The 20,892-nt window shown below is 39.3% G+C and overlaps 1 protein-coding gene across 5 annotated transcripts in view; it reads left to right on the top strand.

Annotated features, from left to right (window-relative positions):
* Positions 1-12,376, top strand: part of ARHGEF7 (Rho guanine nucleotide exchange factor 7) — a 184,083-nt gene extending 171,707 nt beyond the window's left edge. For 2 of the 5 annotated variants that reach the window (XM_059721069.1, XM_059721071.1), the window contains 4 exons: positions 1,260-1,359; positions 2,041-2,095; positions 7,221-7,292; positions 8,579-12,376. In XM_059721069.1, coding sequence (XP_059577052.1) covers positions 1,260-1,359; positions 2,041-2,095; positions 7,221-7,292; positions 8,579-8,701 — 350 coding nt within the window. In that variant the 3' untranslated portion in view covers positions 8,702-12,376. The remainder of the gene's footprint in view (positions 1-1,259; positions 1,360-2,040; positions 2,096-7,220; positions 7,293-8,578) is intronic. The other 3 variants (XM_059721073.1, XM_059721070.1, XR_009459199.1) reach the window with 2 other exon arrangements.
* The last annotated feature ends 8,516 nt before the right edge of the window (positions 12,377-20,892 follow it).

The following is a 20,892-nucleotide window of genomic DNA, read 5'->3' as shown; positions in this document are numbered from 1 at the left end:
AATGCGCATTTATTGGGTGTAATCTCAAATCATGCTAAAATCAAGATATTCCAAGTTAATGGAAAACCATAATGATGAATTGGAATGATCTGTCATTTAAAAAAAATACCATTTTGGAGTAAATATGCAACAGTTCCAACTCTTTATCTACTTTATTTTGCCAAATATATAGATTCTGATCAAATGCTTCAGCAGCACTTCATTTACAAATCTTTTAGGTAATGATTTGTTGCAGCCTAATTAGCTTTCACTTCTAGTGCAATTTGCTGCAAAGCACACCTGCCCACAAAGAAGTACAGTCTTAATTAGAACCACTTCTTAATTTACAGAAATTATCTTACAGAAGTATAATTTTGTAATGATAGTAAAAATGTACATAGGAAAATCTGCTGATGTTTTGAGTTTAGTGTCAAGCCAGTTCTCTAAAACTTAAAAAAATGTATCTGTTAAAAACATGTACTCTATGTAATTGTTTTAATTAATTTAATTTGGTTGTCATTTATTATGAGTAAAAAGCATCAAACTAAAATATATAGCTATATCTATATGTATCTAATTGACATAAATTTATCTGTGTGTGTGTGTATACGTATATATGTGTGTATGTATAACTATGTTATGTGTGAATTTGAGGACTAGGTTTTTTTTGGGGGGGGGGAGGGGGAATTATTTCTTCCTGTTCCTCTTCCACTCGCATGGAATTGATCTCGTATGTGCCCCTTAAACTATACATTCAACAAGTTCTTCTACCTGATTCACACTAGCAAAAGCATTTGTTTCATTGGAGTAATTGGATTTATGTCAATTAAATAAATCCATAGTTGAATTTATGCTAGTATAAAGGAGACCAGAATTGGATCCACAGACTTTAATTACAATGAACTATATGGATAAAGACACAAATCTCTTATTTACTTGATTTTGGTGAATTCACATAGAATTTTTATATGTTTAGAGAGCATATTGTACTGTGCCTTGATTGGTTTTGGTATAGCAGGACTGTGGGCTACACTGAGGAGTTCCATCACCAGTAAAACAGAAGAAATAGGTCAGAACTGTTTGGGTTTTTTTTTAAATCCAGATCATATTGAAAAAGATTGTTAAATTAGCTAAAGCTGGTGTTCAGGAGAGAAAAACCTTGAAGCAAAATGCTCTGTTCATAAGTATGTCAGGCAGTTATATAAAATAAACTCTTTCAGAATATCTCTCATTGTTCACATATTGTTGATTTTGCAATGTATTTATTTTTTTTGTAACAGGTTCTCGTAAAGAATCTACTCCCCAAGTGCTGCTTCCAGAGGAAGAGAAAATTATTGTAGAAGAAACAAAAAGTAATGGCCAGACTGTTATAGAAGAGAAGTAAGAATTTCTAATGAATGGTGGATTAAAACAGTAAACTTCAGACTTTCACAGAAAAAATCATTTGAGTTATACACTTGGTTTTTAGCATTTTACTTAGTGGCAATAGGGTTAAGATTAGCATTAGTGGAATTCTTTGCTGGTTGACCAGAGGATTAATTGCCAGCCCCATTTCATGTATTTGACTGGCTTTTAGCTGTTTTTACTTTTTCTTTCTTTCTTCCTTTCTTTCCTTGATGATTTCTTCTTTCTAGGTCAGTTGGGAATTAAGTTTATTGTATTTCCCTGTATGACTAGGGAACTAGGTGTTTTCTCATGTTATCACTTTTCAGACTACTCTTAAGTTTGTGACTTTAATTTATAATGCCCATTTAGTATTTATAACATAACTTCCTAGAGATCCACAGTCTGTTGCTGAAAAATACAGTGACATGAATTATGCTGTATATTTTGACACATCCTTCTCTTATAAAACTTGTATTGTAATTGAATGTCCTATAGCAAGGGATAGTACAATCCAAAAGTTTGAGTAGTTACTGATTCTTTTGCTACTCCCATTCATAATGATTGGCTTTTATTTTAATGGTACTAATATATTTTGATTATACTCCATAAATCTGCTAAATAATCCATTTACCTTTAATGAAAGTATTGTAACGGTTCTTAATATTTTTATTTTAGAAGCCTTGTTGACACGGTGTATGCATTAAAGGATGAAGTACAGGAACTAAGACAGGTTGGTAAATAATACATATATTGTACTTAATTAACATCAGGCATGATTATTAAATTTGCGAGATTTGCTATTTTTCAGCAGGAATATACTCCAATTTAGGATTAGATTTAGAATCTGAGGTGGTTAGCCCAAGTGGACATTCAGAAAATCAAGGCAAATAATGAACACACAAGAAAAGCATAAGCTTCAGAGATTGGCTATAGTTGTCAGACCATTCCAATTGATGATGTTTCTGGGGGAGGCAGGAGGCATGTGGGGCAAGTGGAATGATGTTCCTACCCCAGGGAATCTGTCACAGCAGGCACAAGCCTCTACCTACTATATACGTATTGAGTGGGGTTGGTGGGAGTGAACGGGGTACCAAGGTTGGCTCTTCGGGAGCCTGGCTACAGGGCTGCTGCTGCTGCTGCTATGGAGTTAACACTGCTTCAGGAAGGCCATCCTTTCCTCTCACCAACATCATGCTCAATGAGCTGGCTATGCCTCTCTGCATTTGTACATGAGTTTGGATCCATTCCAGCCCATTGATTTATATCCTTTCTCTCAGATAGCTCCTGTTTAAAAACCACAAAGCACAGATTTTTTTATTCATTATATAAGTGAGACATCTGGTAGATTTCCCATAGGTAAATAGTATGAAATGTGCAACTGCTTTCTTAGCATGGAAGCGCATGTTTTCAGTGCCTAACCTTACAGGTAAAAAAGGATGTGGAAACTTGAAATCAGCAAACAAAAGTCCTTTGGTACAGAGTAAAGGGTGTCCAAGTATGCAGAAATGTATATAGCTGTTATAAATAGAATGCAAACATTTAGTCAAGTATTGGATATTGTCAGTCTTCATTTATTTACATTCAAAGTAAATGAACTTGCACTGGTGTAACTGGAATTGGACAATAGGCTGGATTCAGCAAAATACTTTACCTCATTGCCTTGTGTCTAGCACGTTAAGGCTTAGATCCACGAGCTGAGCCATAATATGAATGCTAAACAATAATAATGGCTATATACAGTTGTTCAGTTTCTACCAGGAATATTGGTGTTCTCCTGGTAGGAAAAAAAGTGTCCAGACTTTCAAGTTTTTTCTTCCAAAGCAAAAATGGCCAGTCTGGAGGGTGGAGGTGGGGAGAGGGAGAGAATTTGGAAACAGCCAGGGTTAAATGGCTTCTGGGACTTCCTCCTAGGAACTGGGCCATCTGGGGACCAGGAGGAGTGGAGCTGGGGGAAAGTCTCCCGTGCCTTCCCAAGACTTATTGGTGGTAATTACCATGCTCCAGCAGACTTCAGCATCATGTGCATCTTTGTCCCTGCACTGAAAATTGGTGGTGGGGTGCTCTTAAACTAAAGCTCATTCAAGCTTTAAAGTGCCCCATTGCCATTTTTCAGCATGGAGACACTGATACACGTGGCGCTACAGGTGCTTTAATTAGCGTAGTTTTCAGAGCTGTGCTAATAGAACCCCGTTTCTCCTGGCATCCCTGAGCACATCTATAAACGCCCTAAGTTCCTAGTGTGAGAAGCAGGGAAGGGCATTATCACAGCACTCCCTCTGTGTGGTTGCCAGGAACCGAGTTCAGGGACCACTGCCTCCTGCCAGCTTGCACATGTCCCCCACCCCTGCTCTCCCACGCACCCTTTTGCTGAGAGGTGGGGGTGGTGATTGAAAACCCAGCATGACTGGCAGGTGGATATGCAAGCTTGGCTTTCAACTCCATTGGCTTTCCTTTGCCTCAGCTGGGAGATGAGTGCAGCAGTTTAAAAGTTGGAGAGGCCAGGAGTCTGGCTTCGGGAAACTTCTACATGCCTTGCTCTTGGCTGCGTTGGTTTTTCAGTTGCTGCCTCTACAGCAAAATGTCCCTACCTCTGGGTCAGCCCAGAACAGTGCAAGGGCAGCAAGGCAGGCTTCTGTACACCTGCCCCTCTCCCTGCACTTCCCTGAATCAGCCTCGTTGGTGGGGTAGAGTGGTAGAGGGGCATTCTCCTGGGGTGGGAGCCCTCTCCAGCTGTGTGGGGCACTACTGCTTTTCTGCAGCTGCCAACTGTCACTTGACAGTCTGCCCCCTTCTCAGGCCAGGCTGTCAATTAATGGGCTCCCCTAAAAGTGGGGTGGCCCACAGAGCAGCCCTTTAAGTGTCTGCTGGTTAGAGAGCTTGCCAGTGAAGCTCTCCAGGCCTGGGGATGGAGGAACCCCTGTACAGTCCAGCTCTCGGGCTGTTTTTCTACTAAAATTTTATTCTGGCAGACATGAATATCTGTATCTAGCCAGTGACTAAATATGTGCTTCATGTAAAGTGCTTGATACTGAGTATCCTACTGAGTTAAATGGAACCACTCGCATATGAGTGTTTGGCAGACCTGGGACTTTGTTGTGCACACATTACTTATCTTGGTAGATAACCTATGCTAATAATTATTTTGATTGTAAGACCTCTCTCTCTAGCTCTATCTGTGTGTGTGTGTGTGTGTGTGTGTGTGTGTGTGTGTGTGTGTGTGTGTGTGTGTCTCTCTCTCTTGACACACACAGACACTCTGTCTGGGGTTATCAGCATCCTTGTTGCTGTTATCCTGGCTGGGTGTTATTGATGTGTTGTCAGTGTTGAAGTGCCAGGAACTGTGATGCTGGCAAATGTTTCATCCAGAGGTTCCTAAACCAATCTTGTTTTAAAGAATGATCACAGTCTCAGTTCCATGGCAAAGATTAGAGACCAGGTTTATTGTTTACAAGCACAGCTTTAACACGTTTTGTCCTAACAAGTACATCAGACCAGGAGTTAAGGCATTTGTACCTGTGATAAAATAGCTGGCACAACACTATTCAGGCTCTGTAAGGCTGCTACAAACGTTTCCCTGCTTCCCAATTCCCCTTATATAGTCATCAAAACAAACCGTGTGTTGCATTTAATCTGCATCTTGAATATCTGAAATTGTTCTGTGCCAGGGGCTTTTTTACATTCTTACCTGGGTCTTCCCATTCCAGCCTTTTCATCCTGGTACTGGATTATTCTTGTACCACCTTCTCCTCCTCCCATCTTTTGGTGGAAATACACAACTGGTCCATATACCGAGTTTCTTTTTTTATGTAAGAAGTTCATACGTTGGTCAGGTTTGCTGGTGAGGCCTGCTCTGGCTAGTGCTTTATTTAGTAAAGCCTTTGCTAAAGAAAAATAGATGCAGTGTACGAATAGCCTTATTCTTAAGAACAGCTAAAATTAGATAAGTCATTGCTGCTCTGGTGCTTTTGTGTGGGTATTTTTTTTTTTTTTTTTGGCCAGAATAACTGACCAAGCCTGTATACTTACTTAAATTAGCAGTTACTTTTGTCTACTTCCTTCTAGAAGGGCAAAGTAAAATATAGCTGGTTTCCTTGTTAAATTAATGTTCATGTTGGTACTTAAAAGAGAGACTGATGCATGGGATCCAGTTTCTTTGAGCCAGTTGTCCATTATTGCACAGCCTCATTTACCTCATATACATAAAACCCATTGCATTTGCCTCTTTTTTTCCAGTATGTAAAATAGATAAATGGTTATGTCCTGGGCCCATAAACATATTAGTTGGAATATTTTCCTGTATGCTACAAAACAGATTTTTGTAATTTTACCTGACCCAACTGTATAGGCTGACATACCATGCATCTCTCTTACCGTCTCTGCAGAATACATGCATGGTAGGGCTGTGTGAAGCTTCGGATTGTGAATCCAAATCTAATCAGGGACCAATTTAAAGGTCCACATTGATTCAAAGCTCTCTGAATCTTCAGAAAAGATTTGGAGAGCTTTGATTCGGACAGTCCCCGGTGGCTGCAGCAAGGAGCTGCAGCCGACTCAGAACTGGTAAGTACTACGGGTGGGAAGGAGAGGAGGGGACCATGGGGGGGCCCCTGCCAGCCCCCACCCCCTGCCTGCTCCCCTAGGCCCCTTGACCCCCTCGCCCATTCCCCCAGCCTCCCACAGGTGCCCAGCCCTCCCCAGCTCCCGGCCCTTTAAAGAAAAGCCCTGGTGCTCACCAGGTGCTGCCGGGCAGGGGATGATCCCTGCTGCTCCCCACTGCTTCATGCTGATGGGGGGGGCTCTGCATGAGCCTTCCGACCTCCCCCAGCCCCGCCAGCCCTAGCTCCCGGCCCTTTAAAGAAAAGCCCTGGTGCTTACTGCTCCTGCAGCAGCCTCGGGGCTTCAGGGGGCTTGTACAGAGCCCCCCATGTGGCAGGGGGCAGCGGGGATCGCCCCCCACCGTGGCAGGGGTGGTGGGTCTGGGGGTTTTTTGGTTTCTTTTTTTAAAGGGCCGGAGCTGCAGTGGATGGGGCAGCCATGGTGGGAGCAGGAGGAGTTCTCATGCAGAGCCCCTCACACAGTGGGGGGCAGTGGGGATCGCCCTCTCCCTGGCAGCACCCGCTGAGTTGGGGATTTTTTTAATAAATGCCAGGGGCTTGGGCAGGCAGGGTAGCCAGTCCTGGGCTTGGGGGGATGGGCCTGGCTGATTTCGGAGGTTCAGCAGCAGCCGAATCGCTGAATCAGATTCGGCTGAATCGATTCAGGACAATGATTCTCATCACCGAATCGAATTGCTGTTCCCTGCATTGGCTGAATCTGCAGCGAATAGTAGCCACTTTGCGCGGGCCTAATACCTGGTTACTTCTTAAATACGTGTACCCTGATGTATACCCATTGCTGTATAAAAAATATGAATTTATGCTGATTTCAGTGTATAAAAATGCTTATCCCAGGCTCCAGATATTTTCAGTAGACCATTAAAAATATAATCCAGTTAAGACAAAAACATCAAACCAGCTGCATTTGTTTATAACACAGCAGTCAATCCATAAGACAAATGCCTGCGTATCAGTTCCTGCAGATCCCTTAGTGATTGTAAATGGAAATCTGTGTCGTTGCTTTCATTTCCAAACATCAAATATTTTCCTGCCCCTTGGGCAAGGGGCTGGACCCAGTGATCTCACGAGGTCCCTTCCAGCCCTAATGTCTATGAAATCTATTAAATTGGTTGCTGCCTCAGCTGTATGGGCTGTTCATAATATCTAAAGGGTTAATTCAACTGGACAATTTGCAGGTAAGAAAAGGGATGGATTTTAAAGTCAAGAGACAAACTTGCTAAGTGTTTCTTGGTCTTATAGGCCAAAGGAAGTTCCAGTTTGAAAGTCTCCACCAATCTTTACTGCGGCAATGTCCTGAGCAAGGGGATAGAGGTAAAGTTTTGAACTAGGCAAGTTACAACCAGCTTAGGACTTCAGAGGTAGAAATCAACTCCTTTTACACTCTGTCTGGGAACTCACAGGCTGCTATTGTAGATTTCAGTGTACTGGTTGTATGCAGTTGAAGTGAGATAGATATACCACAGCAGAAGTGGGGGCCACAGTACTTACTAGCTTTGGTTTCCAGGTTGTTCAAAATCATAGCTCCAGAGTTACAGTAGACATGGATAATAAGTGAGGTCTGTGTCTGGGAGAGATCACCCTTTTCTTTCTCGTAACTAGATGATGGAGAAAAGAAGCAGTAACTGCTCACTGTAAATATATAATTTTCAAACAGCTTTTGGGAAACTGGTGAGGACCTCTAGATTTACAATGGTTACTGATAAACAGTCATAAACCCTCAATAATGCCACTTAAGTGTAATTTTTGTAGTTTCAGTCACTTCCCCAGCAGTTACCACAGTCAATTCTGGTTCCACTGAATTGAACAGTGTGAGCTTCAGCGTGATTCAATTGGTAGCACTCCTGTGCAGATGTTGCAGGCTGAAGTTTCAAACAAAAAAATTCCTGCTACATTCATTCACTGGTGAAACAGTACAAATTTAAGTACCTTTGATTTTAACTGGTGGTCACCTAGCTGGAAGTAAAATGACAGAACTGAATAATAATTCGATAAGTATAATAGTTGATATGAATATCCTAACCAGTACCTCCTTTCTCGATTAAAGTTGCTGTTGGAGTGGTGTTGTAGGTGTGGTGATCCAGGAATTATGCAAGAGGCAAGGATTTTTTGTGGGTGATACCTTTTACTGGACTGACTGCACAGTTGAGATTTAAAGTTAGACAAGCTTTTGAAGCAAAGCACTCTTTAAAGCTATTGTGAACTTATAAGTAGTTCTGTGATTGTAAAACTAGTTAGGGGAAAGAGCCTTGAAGAACTTCTAGGTATAAGATATTCTTAAAGAGAGCTTGTGGTTGTTATGGTCATATTTTATTTTCCTTATACTTGATTATGGATACATTTTACTAACACTGATTGGTATGCTTTAAACGCCCTTCTTAAATCTACTTTCCATTATACATTTGTGTTTCCTTGTGTCAAATTATGTAATTAATTTTTAAAAACTAAATATGTATAATACAAAATAATCTATATTTGGCTGTAGCAAATTCAGTAGCAGACTTTTTTTACTTAGAGCCCTCGTGATCCTTCATTTGTCAGCATACATTTTGGTGTTTATGGATGAAAAAGGTTCATAGTCTTTGTCTTCTGTTTAACAGGATAACAAGAAGATGAAGAAATCATTAGAAGAAGAGCAAAGAGCTCGCAAGGACCTGGAAAAGCTTGTTAGGAAAGTTTTAAAGAATATGAATGATCCGTCTTGGGATGAAACCAATTTATAACTAATTGATCATTGTTTCTTTCTATTGAAAGATCAGTTTCAAACCAAGCTGGGAAGCCTTCTGACACTAGGTCAGTGTTGCATCAAGAGCACTACACAGCAGAATCTAACTGGATCTAGTGATTTTTCTTGCTTGTAATATATAGAAGCAGTCAAACTATTCACTGAAGCAGTATGTACTGTTAGGTGTGGAGACCATAGATCCTGAAATCTACTTAACTGAATTTGTTTGCCTCTAAATTACCTCATTTTGCATAAAGTGCAGCACCTGACTAAAAGTCCATGTTTTCAGTGGCTTTTTATTTTAAATATGTATTTTTCTTGTAAATATCTGTAATTTTGAATGCATGTGTGATTGATGTATCAGAGCTGATACAACATTTTTTTTTTTTTTTTTTCAGGTAGTGTCGGATTGATGTTGTAGCCATGATGGTCCAGGAATTGTGAGACGTGAGGATTTTTTGTGGGTGACATATTTTATCAAATCAACTGCGTAGTTGGGATAAAGATAGACAAGCGTTTGAATGCAGGGCCTGAAATAGAATGTCCTACATTCAGAAGCTTGTCTATCTTTATCCCAACTATGCAGTTGGTCCAATAAAAGATGTCACCCGCCAAAAATCCTTGCACATCTCATACTTTCCCCCCTCCTTTTATTATTATAATGGTCACAAGTGTTAGAAATGATGGCAATACACTCACCTAAAATCAAAGTTCTTTCTGTATTATCTGTAGGTTTGTCTTAAAGTACCATACTTATCACATACACTATTCTTCAAACCCTGTTCTCCTGTTGATCAGTGTATTTAAATCATTTAACATTATTTATGTCTGTGCAAGCATTAAAAACAGTTTACAATACTTTTTATAAAAAAAAAAAACAGTATTAAATAAAAATTGTAGATTGACACCATTTTTATTTAAAATTAATTTCTAATGGGCCATGACTTGTATTTATTTACACTTGTATGGAGCACTAATATACAACACTATTTTGGCCAAATAAATACTGATTTACTTGCCTGTTTTTATAATGACTGTAATTTTTAGATGTTCATGTACTACATTTTCTATTGTTGTGCATGTACGTAAACATACAGCTAGCTGATAATTTAATGGAACATACCGTTTTATCAGTTTTTGTCCAAGCAAAAAATGTCCTAATTTAGATTTTGTGAATAAATTGTACTATTTATTCTATGGTCACCGTAACCAATTAAAATAAAATTTTAGACTAACCTTTGTGTGTAGGCTATTTGAACTAGGCCAATCTAAAGTCAGAATTTAGTTTTTCTACCATAATACAGGACATTTTTATTCAGAACACCCTTGGTGGAAGAATATTCTTTCCATCCCTACCTTTTCACAGGAAACACAAGCTATATTACTGTTTTCATCCCAGAACAAACAAACAGAAGCAGATTTGGAAATAAGGTTTGTAACTGATACCTGTTTTTTTTTGTAGTTCATTACACTCAATTGTTGTCATTTTGCAGCTGTCTCAGATTGGATGTTCTACAATGCATACAGTGAACACCATTAAGTACACTAATTCCCCAGGTCTTTATGCATGTAGTAACTGCAGTGTTTTTCTGAATTTAGAGTAGAAAATGCTACAGTATTGCATATTGTTTTTCATGATGCACCCTCTTTGTCTAATCTACAGCCTGTAATAGTTAGACTTCCATTAATTTCAGTAAATTTGGGACTGAGCCCTAGAAGACACAATTTTATTCCACTTTAGTCATTACATTATTTGAGGTGCATTCTCCATGCCTTTAAACAATATATTCCAGTCACTTGTGTTTTTTTTTCCAACTGTCCAGAGAGAGAGAGAGGTGGAACTGTATCATAACCAGCTATATACTCAAGTTATTTGATTGACTTAAGTGACAACAGATATAGCACTGATTGAATAAAGCACTTAAGTGCATACCTAATTTCAAACTATGACCTAAACAACTGTCTAAAACTTGATGAATTGGTGTCTAAAACATTTAGACAAAATAAATTGTCGTACTTAGTTTACAGTTTCTCTCTGATGGAAAGCTACTTTGAAAATTGATTTGCTGAGAAAAGATAGAAGGGTTTTTTTGTTTAAGGAGTAGGGTAAGAATATTAACCTTTAAAAATAGTGGGATTCATCTTACAGCTTGCAAGCCTGAATTGTAGAGCTCCAAATGCACCTACGGGCATTTTTACACATGCAAGCACCACAGCACCAGGCACTTTGAAAACTGCCCAGTGCTGTGACGCTTACACTTGTATAAGTGGCAAAATGCATATCAGCGCAAAGAAAATAGCGGAGGTGTGCTTTTGAACTAAAACATCTTGGAGGTGCTTTAGTTCAAAAACGCATTGCCACCATTTTCTCCACGCTGACATGCATTCCGGCATTTATACAACTGCATGCGATGCAGCGCAGTGTGCGTCTGCTCCCATGCTGAGTAGATCTCCGGCGTGTCCAAGAACTAAAAGGTCCCTGTATAAATTCCCTAAATGCCTGTCTAGTTGAACAGTTAGGGACTTAACTTCATGCTCCCAAATTTGCCCATTGGTCTCCCCAGAGTCATTAAGGAGTAGACTTGCTTAAAAGACAACATATTGGGGTGTGTTAATTGAGCTTTTAGAAAAGCTCAATACTTATTAGAACTTCTGGACCTGAAAAGTTTACTTGTTAAAAATGTTGAGTTTTCTTCAGGTGTGTGGAACTTGTTAAGTTCAGACGTTGAAATCTAAGTGGTTTGTTCAGCTTATATTTCAGTGTACATTATCATTTTCTGTTGTTCATACAAACATTCCAGAGGAAAAATGTAAAAGGAGAGTATTTTAATCTTAGTCTCGAACAAATTTTAACTCAGGAACAACTTCTGTCATAATATGATCTTTATTTTATGTTGTATTTTAAAGTGTAGAGTGTAAATTTGCTGACACTTAGTATGTGTGGTAGCTAGTGACTATTCTCATTTCTGATAGTATCCCGGTACTGATATCTTACTGAATATGCCTTAAATTATTAAAATTAAGCAGTTAATAACTGGTTTAACAGCCTGTTGTTCAAAATTGATTTGGAAGAGGGCATTTTTTTTAAAGAAAAAGTTGATGCAGTGTATGTAGCTTTTTGTCCTTAACTCTGTTAGGGAGAGCAAGATTCAGATCTTCAGAACCAATAAATATCTACATAACCTTTTTCTTTCAAAATTTGTTGTACTTTATATAAACTTGTAAACCTTGTGACCTGAATTGGGAACTTTATCTAAACATGGATAAATGGGGCACTGTGTATTTAACCTATCAAAGTAGTGGTGTTGTTATGGGGTTTTTTTGCTGTCATCATTTAGGGATGAGGAGCTGAAGCCATTTCTTATCCTAGAGATGTGAAGCACTTTTCAGTTCTAAGCTGTTCAAAATGTAGCATAACATTTCTGTGTATTTAATGATGTGTGCTTGTTTGTCTTGCCATATGACATCTTAAACAACTGACTGCCTTTGTATAAACCTTTTTAATGCCAATCATTTAGGAACCTAGGATGTCCATTTACAATAATTGTGGAGAATGCAAGTTTAGTTTAGATGTCACAGATAATGCTCTGATATTGACTACTACTATGTTTATGCTACATTGTTGTAATTAAACAATGATTTTTTTTTGTATGCAATGAAGTGTTACATTTCATCTAGTGTGTGGTGTATGATTTAAATATGAAGGAATATTCATTAGGTCTCTGCCTCTATGCAGTTGTATTTGGTGACGAAGGATCAAATACTAATTTTTAATTCAATTAATTCTGGTTTTTTTTAAAGAGATTTTCACATGGTGTTTTTGATGATAGCAAAATGAATAACTTGGTAACACACGAGAGAAATGGAAAGGTGGGAAGATACCAAACAGGAAAAAGAAATCTGTGACTATATGGCAGCTACCTATGTATCAATGCATTTGATGATTATCACACTAAGAAAGGATGAGGTGTGGCAATCTGAGAGAACAGAAAGGCAAAAGAAATAATTCTAAATTGAAATACCATTGAAAGAAAAAAGGATAGGTGGAGTCAGCCGCTCAGAAATAGCACTTGTCAGGAACCAAGATCAAAATAGGTACTCTCATTGCAAAGGTAGAATCAACCAAATTTTGTGTCCATATCAACTGCCATGGGGCATTAAAAATGAAGGAAGAAATTAAGTAAATTGAATTAGATGTTACAGGAGGTAGACATAGCTGCACATGTAATATCCTCTAGGATTCTTCTAGTTCAGGGATGAGACCAGAAGGGGGGTACATATTGTTAGATGACTTGGTGGATGGAGATGGAGTGAATGCTGGGTTTGGATTCACAACAGTGGTCAGTTGCTAATTTACCATAGAATTAAATTAGGGTAAGCATGTGGGCATACTAAATATGGAACAAAATGAGTGATCAGATGTAAAATAGGAATCATAATGGAAAAACAAATGGTCATATGAATATCAGAATAAAAGTATTTGTCTACATACACTGAGGAGGATCGGATCGACAAATGCAAGAAATTAAAAGTAAGAGTGCAGCATAAGCAAAGCATATTGGAATAATTTTGTATTGGGACCTTTTATATTTCATATCAGGAATTTCATTATTTCACACAATTTCAAGGGAAAGGCAAGAACAAAAATTATTTGCCTTTTTCTAACCAGACATTGAAATGAACTTCCCAGTGTAAATCTAGTTTTCAGCTCCCTGGGGTCTCCCAACGAAACCAATTTTTCTGTAGTTTCAAATGTGGTATCTCATTATAAGGCAGCATTTCTAGGAAGGGTGTTCAAATTCAAAAGGTACACTAGTGTAACATCTTGAATATTTTTGCCTAGAATGCAGTTAAGTGTTTCTTCCCATTTGGCTTGTAGCATCTTCAAAATGGCTTGGACTCGGCTCCAAACGTTTTTTGTTCTGTGCTTGTTTTCTCTTGGTGTGAAGTATTTTTAAAAATAATCTGGGTAACGAGAAGGTGGTAAGTGGGGAAAATCACCAAAATAATATATTAAACCCCGTTAAACTAAGGCCCTCGTTAGTGTATGTATGGAGTCCCAGATGTAAAGTCAAACATAAACTTGAATTGGTCTATTTGCAAGAGGTAAATCATCCTTGTTTTTGCAAGATTAGGGCCTATGTTTGGAATAAAAGGATTTAACTAAATGCTCATTGCAGCAGGATATAAATGGAGAATATCAGAAGGGTGGATCTGGGATTTTGAAGATAAAAAGATGTTTTCTCTCCCTTAATACAGCTAAGCATCAAATACTTGGAAAAGTTACCACCTTGCCATTTGCTTAAATGACCTTTAACACACTTAAAAATTCATGTTTCTCAACCCACCTTAATTTCTCTACCAGTAAGAATTTTTTTGTCTGTGCAGCTAGTAGTTTGTGTAGTAGGTATATATCCAGTGTGCATCTTTGAACATTTTATTAATGCTTCAGTGAGTGCCAGAAAGTACCATCTCTGAACCAAGAGTTTTAGAGTTTTTCGTTTTTCTTTTTGTCTCAGACCAACTACATCAGTGAGTACCATTTATTTTTTTCAACATTTGAAAAGTTTGTCCTGAGCACTCAGCAAAAAAAGCATTTTCCCAGACTAAAAAAATGTGATCTTAGGCAGCTGGAAGAAATATCTGTTACTCAAAAGCATCTTTTGTAAATGGAAATCTCAGCTTTTGGGGGGAGGAGGAGAGCAGGCAGCAGGTTGAAATGTATTGACAAGAGTGTGGGGCCATGAAGTGGAATCTGGAATTCTTGCGAATCATAGAGATGAATGGGTCCATGGAGATGAGGGGAACTACGAAGGCTATTTGAGAGTGAGAGAGAGAAATTGGGGTGGCTGTGTTGAGCTAAGGGAGGAATTTAGCAGGTTCATAGGCTTAGTTTGTAGGAGGGAGGAGTGGATTGAAGTGATAAGGAGTCTGCATCCCGCTGCCAGGACAAGCTGCAGTAATTCTTTTCTTTGAACTCTGCCTTCTGGGAGCTGCTCTGTGTCACTCTTGATTGCCTGGCTCCCTAACTATAGCTGTAGCTACTGCCTCCTGTTTCTGGAAGTCAGGTGAAGGGTTTGCTGTTGCCTGGAGAATTCAAAGTGCTGAGAGTGGCCACTGATGGCTGGGGAGGAGTCACAGAATGAGGATCATGGCTGGGGGAGCTTACTCGAGTGTCTGAGAGCCCTGAAATGACCAAGAAAAATGGGAGGTACGTAGGTCAGGAGTTCTCATGGAGGAGAGCTGCAAAGGAGAGCCAAGACATGTGCTGTCTTCTATTTGTGGAAGATCATGGAGGCAATTCAAAGTAAATTTAATTTGTAGTGTATGTGGTGCAATCTGGGGAGCAGGTGATATACTTGCTGTGTTATACTCTGAATGCATTTGGCTTGTCATTTCTTTGGATCCAGCTTTGATCTTGGCTTTCTTTTGCAGCCCCCCACCCTGGAACTTGAGAGCAGGGAAGTTGAAGAGAGGCCTTTATTTCTGTAGAGAGAAAATGCAATTAATCTACACTAAACTCTACCTATTTTTTCATACATTTTCTTTTTCTTTTTTTTAAGCTTGTCTTCTGAAGGCTTAAGCATACCTCTCCCCAAATCTAAAGAATCCACCACAGACCTGGCAAGACCAGAACATGAACCAGCGACTATTTATAGAACTCTTTTAGAAGAATAACACAAAGTAGTATCGGGCACCAATTCACTTCATTTAACCAGCTTCACACTTTGGTTCATTGAATATCCAAACTGAGCTGAAGAGATGCATACAAGTTTAGCACTTATTATTGTACATACTATATTTTAATAGAAAAAATAATAAGGTCATGCATTTATACCAAGTTAAAACTGAAAACCGACCTCCCCATGATTATAGCAAGTACTGGAAAGAATTCATTATGTAGTTGCCTGTCCAAACAGTAGTGGAAGTATGGGATGATTCTTGCATCAGTAGTTCTTGGAAATAGACCCTCTTCTATGGGTCCAGACATGAATCTCAGTATTTTTTCCTACTCTGAATTACAAGGGAGTTCATTTGGATCATAGCTAACTTCTTGCCGTTGTAACTAGGAGCATGATAGCTTATAGAATATTTACCACAACATTGCCAACCCCTGTCAGCCAGACCACAGAACGTTGTAAGCTTGATATATAACACCTGAGAGTTTGATGCTGTGCATAAACAATACCTGCCAAATATGTGATTTCAAGCCAATGTTTGTTTCAGCCTTTAGTAGAGGTCTCTTGCCTACTGAACTGCCTTCAGTACTTCTGCATTTAGCTTTTGACAGATGGCTGGGTGGACAAGCAGTACAGAATCTGTGTGCATCAGCAGCCCTTTCACAGCAGGGGTGACTCCTCAACTTTAATTTCTGCTTTGTCAGTAGTACTCAGATGGCTTCTCAGTATTCTCACAAAGCTTGAGATAGCTGTCAGTAAATATTAAAATGGTTGTCCTATTTTTGTAGTTGAATGCAAGCTATTTTCTCTATAGCTTAGACCTGCATTTCCATTCCTATTCCCATTTGGTTCTTTGAGCTGCAATTACTGCTGCTGTTGCTGTGTGGCACTATGCCCTGATGTCAGTGGGAGTTGTGAGAATTTGGGCCACTGCAATACTGAGTCTTTTTTAAGAAAAATCTGTTGGGACCTGTGGACTGTCCCAGTCCACTAACTATGCTGCTCCATATGTTAAGGAACACAGTTGCCCGTGAAATGATTGTATGGAAAATGCATGTAGATCACCATCATTCAACTTAAAGCAAAAAATCAAGCCAATCTCTTGAAATACCTGTTTTGTTCAACAGCCTCAAAATAATGAACAAACAAGATAGTGAACAAAAAAACAGATTTTTGGTTATGGATGAGACCATAAATGTGTTCTTGCCTGTTTCAGTTGAACATTATTATTAGGGTTTTTTTAATGTTTTTGTTTAATTATAATGGATTTAATTAAGTAGGCTTTATTGGAAACAAAGGTGAATGACATTTTCCTTTGCAAAGTGACTGTTAAAGAACTGCAATAAAAAAAAGCCACTGCACAATCTGATTATTCAGGATGCTTGTTCATTAAGAGTGTCACATCTTATCAGCATTCACCACTGACTATTTAAATATAATCAGTTATGCTTGCAGTGATATTAAAGATAATGGGTTTGGTTGCACCTGAACTCATGAGAAACACTGGCATATGGTAAGAGAACTAACATGGAAAAGAGAGAGAACCCTGCATATAAATAATCAAGAAAGGTCCTAGATCCTAGATGCATCCAGTTTGCCAGCCTTGGGGATTCAAGGTGCTTCTATGAGGATTAGATGAAAGATCCTGCTTTGTGTTCCTGAGGCATTTGTTCTGAACCAGCTATTTCAGCCATGTTTTGGTCTTTGATGCTTTAACCTGCTTCTGGATATCCATCTGCATACAGAAGATGCTGTCTGGCTTACAGCTCCAAAGACATACTGATAAAGGACAGTACAGGGCAAGAAAGAACCACAGTGAATCTGAGCTTTGGAGAGCTGTAAAAAAATAAATAAAAAAAATCAGGAAAATGCCTGAGAATTGGGCGAAGGTCCCTTCTCTGTTACCTGCACAGAAATGTGACAGGGCTTTTGGACTTCTTCCTGTAGTTTATGTAAATTGTAACCATGGTTGCATGAGAGCTTTTTCCCCATGACTGGAAGATGCAGTATTAGAACCTGCAGAGACAGAAGGACTAACATTTGCCTGATGATACTTACTCTCGTTAAAAAGAGGTATTGGTGAAAGGAAGAGGCTACAACTGATTGGTTTTTTTGGAGGGGTGGAGAGAAGATGAGGAAAGGACTTCTTTACTCCTAATCTTTTCTTTATCCATTTTGTTCAAATGACCTTGCGTCCCTCTGAAGGCAGAGGATTCTGCTCTCTTCTCCCATCAGTTTCAGCCTGTTGTCCATGACAATGCCTGTCCCACTATCAGCTCTTTGCACAATCAAGGTGTGTGACAGCATAGGGAGGCTGCTGTGATGTCTCAACATTCTGTGCCTGCTTTCAGTTGTTAGAGGGAAGAAAAAGCGTCTTGCCAAATAAGTCTCAGCTGATGGGGAAAGAACCTCTGCACAGCCATGAGTGCTAGGTTGCTTCCCTGAACTGCAGTAAAAAGCTCCGCAAGTATACCATACAAGATTGCTCTAGATGTCTGTCTGGTTTTTTTTTTTTCTTCTCATTTTCAGCTGTATTCATGGTTTTTCACAAGCCTTTCTCTCTAATGTTGCCATCAAAAGTACTCCAAGTACCTGGACTGAATAACCTATTTATATTACTACTATCTGTCCTTGCAATGTGTTCTAGTCCAGCTGCATTTGCTAATCTACCCTCTGACTCAGACAGCTCAATGACATTTCTACCTTTTACTCACTTGTTGAAGAAAAGATCTTCAAATTTTTTGCAGGATGGGTTTGCAGGTAAGCTGAAAGTTTGAAGTACTGAATAAATTTTGTAGGATTTTACAAGGAGTGAAAGTCCATATCGTAACATATGGAAGTGTCCACAAGGTTAATGTGTTGAGGTACAGGGTTGTAGGCAACCCTGTTTCCAACTCTGCAAGGAAGTGCCTCCAAGAAAACGCATCCCACCTGTTTCTTCCTGCTCCAAATGCCAGAAAGCTGTAACATTTGTTTTTGTGTGATGCAGCTCGTGTGCCCAGCCTAACTTTAGCTTTGGGAGAGTTTATTGGTGTGTGCCCATTGCCACCTTAATGGCAACTACATTGCATGCTATTTGCCATGTGATGTGCATACATCAAGAGTGAGTGGGTGAGGTATGTTTCCATGGCAGCACTCCCTTGCACAGTTGATGTAGACATGGTGTTAAGGCTTTAGAGAGACAGTTGCCCTGTTCCGTTACATTGGCTCTGAGCCTCAGTCGCAGGGAAAAGCGTGCTTGGCATAGGGCAGATGCAAATATCAGAGAATGTCATCACTAAGCACTAAAATGTCTCTGCTGATGGTATGCACGCTGCAATTTTCATTCAATTCAAATGTGTCCATATTTGAGCAGGTACAGGTAAGGGTGGCAAAAGGCAGAAGCCTGACATGAAATTCACTCCCTGTGCCAAATCTTCAGGTCCTGCTTTAAAATGAAGGGGGGAGGGGGAGAGCTATTTCCCCGCCCCCCCCCCGGGCTGCCTTCCTGGACAGTTGCAATAACTTTTTTTTCAATTAATGTGGGCAACATTAATGCTTTTCTTTCCTAATTTGGGGTTGGATTTAAAAAGGGACTTGGATATAAAAGCATTCTCATGCTTAAATTGGGTACTGCAATCTGGGAGCGCAGACTCCCAGATTAAGTGTCTAAATTTACTTCCTTTTTTTCAAATGTGAGAGATGGTGGTAAGGACTAAGATAAACAGCACTACTATGCTGGGCTGGGGAGATGCTTAAACCAGACAACAAAATGTGCTGCAGAGGAGTGGATCTGAAATATAATCTTTGCACATGGGTGTGCTGTTTCTCCTAGGAGCAAAGCCAGATGTGCCTGGCTAGAGGGTCTTGCCCCTCTGTTCTGGGTCAGACTGATCACCATACTTGGGATCAGGAAGGAATTGTACTGCGTGGTCAGATGGGTACAAACTGTGGGAGTGTTTGCCTTCCTCTGTAGCGGGGAGCATGGCCCTCTATGAGACCTTTTGAGTGTAGAAGAAGGATTCCCCTGCTGTGGTTCCCCTGCTTTACCTATGAAGTGAGGGTGTTAGGTCTATGTTGCATCAGGGTTGAGGGTCGTCTTATGTAGAGTTTAGATTATGGTTGGTTTGGATAGGTATGATCCTGCATCAGGCAGGGGGTTGGACTAGACCTCTGGAGGTCTCTTCCTGCCCTGCTTCTATCTGACTGCGACACAGGCATCTATATGAAGGATTCACAACCCAAAACACATGCCTAGACTTAGGTGCCCTATTTTTTCCCTTTGTATCCAGGGGACTAGTGTAATTACTACAAGATTAGTGGTAGGACACCACCTTTTTATGTAAAAGGCCTAATGGTTAGAACTCTTGTCCAGGAAATGACAGGTCTGCGGGGATTACTCATATCTTCTGCCTCTCGGGAGCATCGTTTAGGCTGTGCCATGACCAATTCCCTTCCCTCCTGTTGAAGCTGCAAAAAGTGCTCTAGGAAGTGGGCTGTAGTGGGATCAACCTCATAGAAATGGAGCTTCCAGGGTCTTAGGCTGGACTTCCATGGAGTTCAAGCTTGGGGTTTTACAGGTTTGGGTTTTCAGCTGAGCTTAAGATCAACCCAAACTAATAAATGTAGACATAGCCTGAGATGCCTGTGAACTTTTCCTGCCCTTGGTTTTACAGGCATTCAGTCTTATTTTTTAAGTGTTTTTTTTTTTCCAGTAGTTCACTTTCTCACTACTGGAACATGGAATAATTTTTAAGGCATTATGCATAAAATGCTTCCAAAAAAAATTTTACTTTTGTAACCGATTTACAATATGAAGAACAAATTATACATTTCTAATATGTCAGGTCAAAGTATCATAACTTGCCTTCAGGGTTAGAAAAAGTAGATTTGATGAGTGATAAATCTAAAATGTAAACTCAATACTGCATCACTTTTTAGTGACTCACCACAAATTGTAAATATCATAAGTGAATCACTTTAAACTATGTGGGAAATCAATAAATAAAAAACCGAAGCATAAAGACAATCCAATCTTTCCCTGTAAAAGTTATGCCACAAAAAATATAAATAGAACCAAAAATAGGAAGAGTGAAGAAATAAGGACTTTAAAATCCTTGTTTCTTTTCTTAAGTTAGAAATGGTTTGAGTAATATTATGACTGTGATGCATTTGAATAGGGATCTAATTATAATTAATCATGTTGTTTTTAATCATTGTTCAAAAGAAGTTGGGTTTCTGGGGATTACTACTTAAATTATATTTTGATATAGATAAACTGGCAGGGTAAGAAACATTTTTATCTAGTTAGCAACACAGTATAAAAATTGCATGTCTTTTGCCCATGGGCCATATACTTTAAATTGTGCAAATCATGCTTTGGAAGTATGGCTAGAAGTAGTGTGATCATGAACAAATTATAAATACATCTCTTTTTACTCTTAGATGCACTCTTGATTTGAAACATTTGGTAAACGCATGTTCTTTAAACGTTTAGAGTTAGTTGGTGCTCTGTGACAATGCAGTTAAA

This window comes from Alligator mississippiensis, chromosome 1, assembly GCF_030867095.1.
Source record: "Alligator mississippiensis isolate rAllMis1 chromosome 1, rAllMis1, whole genome shotgun sequence".
In the NCBI taxonomy this organism is placed as follows: Eukaryota; Metazoa; Chordata; order Crocodylia; family Alligatoridae; genus Alligator; species Alligator mississippiensis.
The sequence above is the reverse complement of the archived record's forward strand: the minus strand, read 5'-3'. Positions and strand labels throughout refer to the sequence as shown.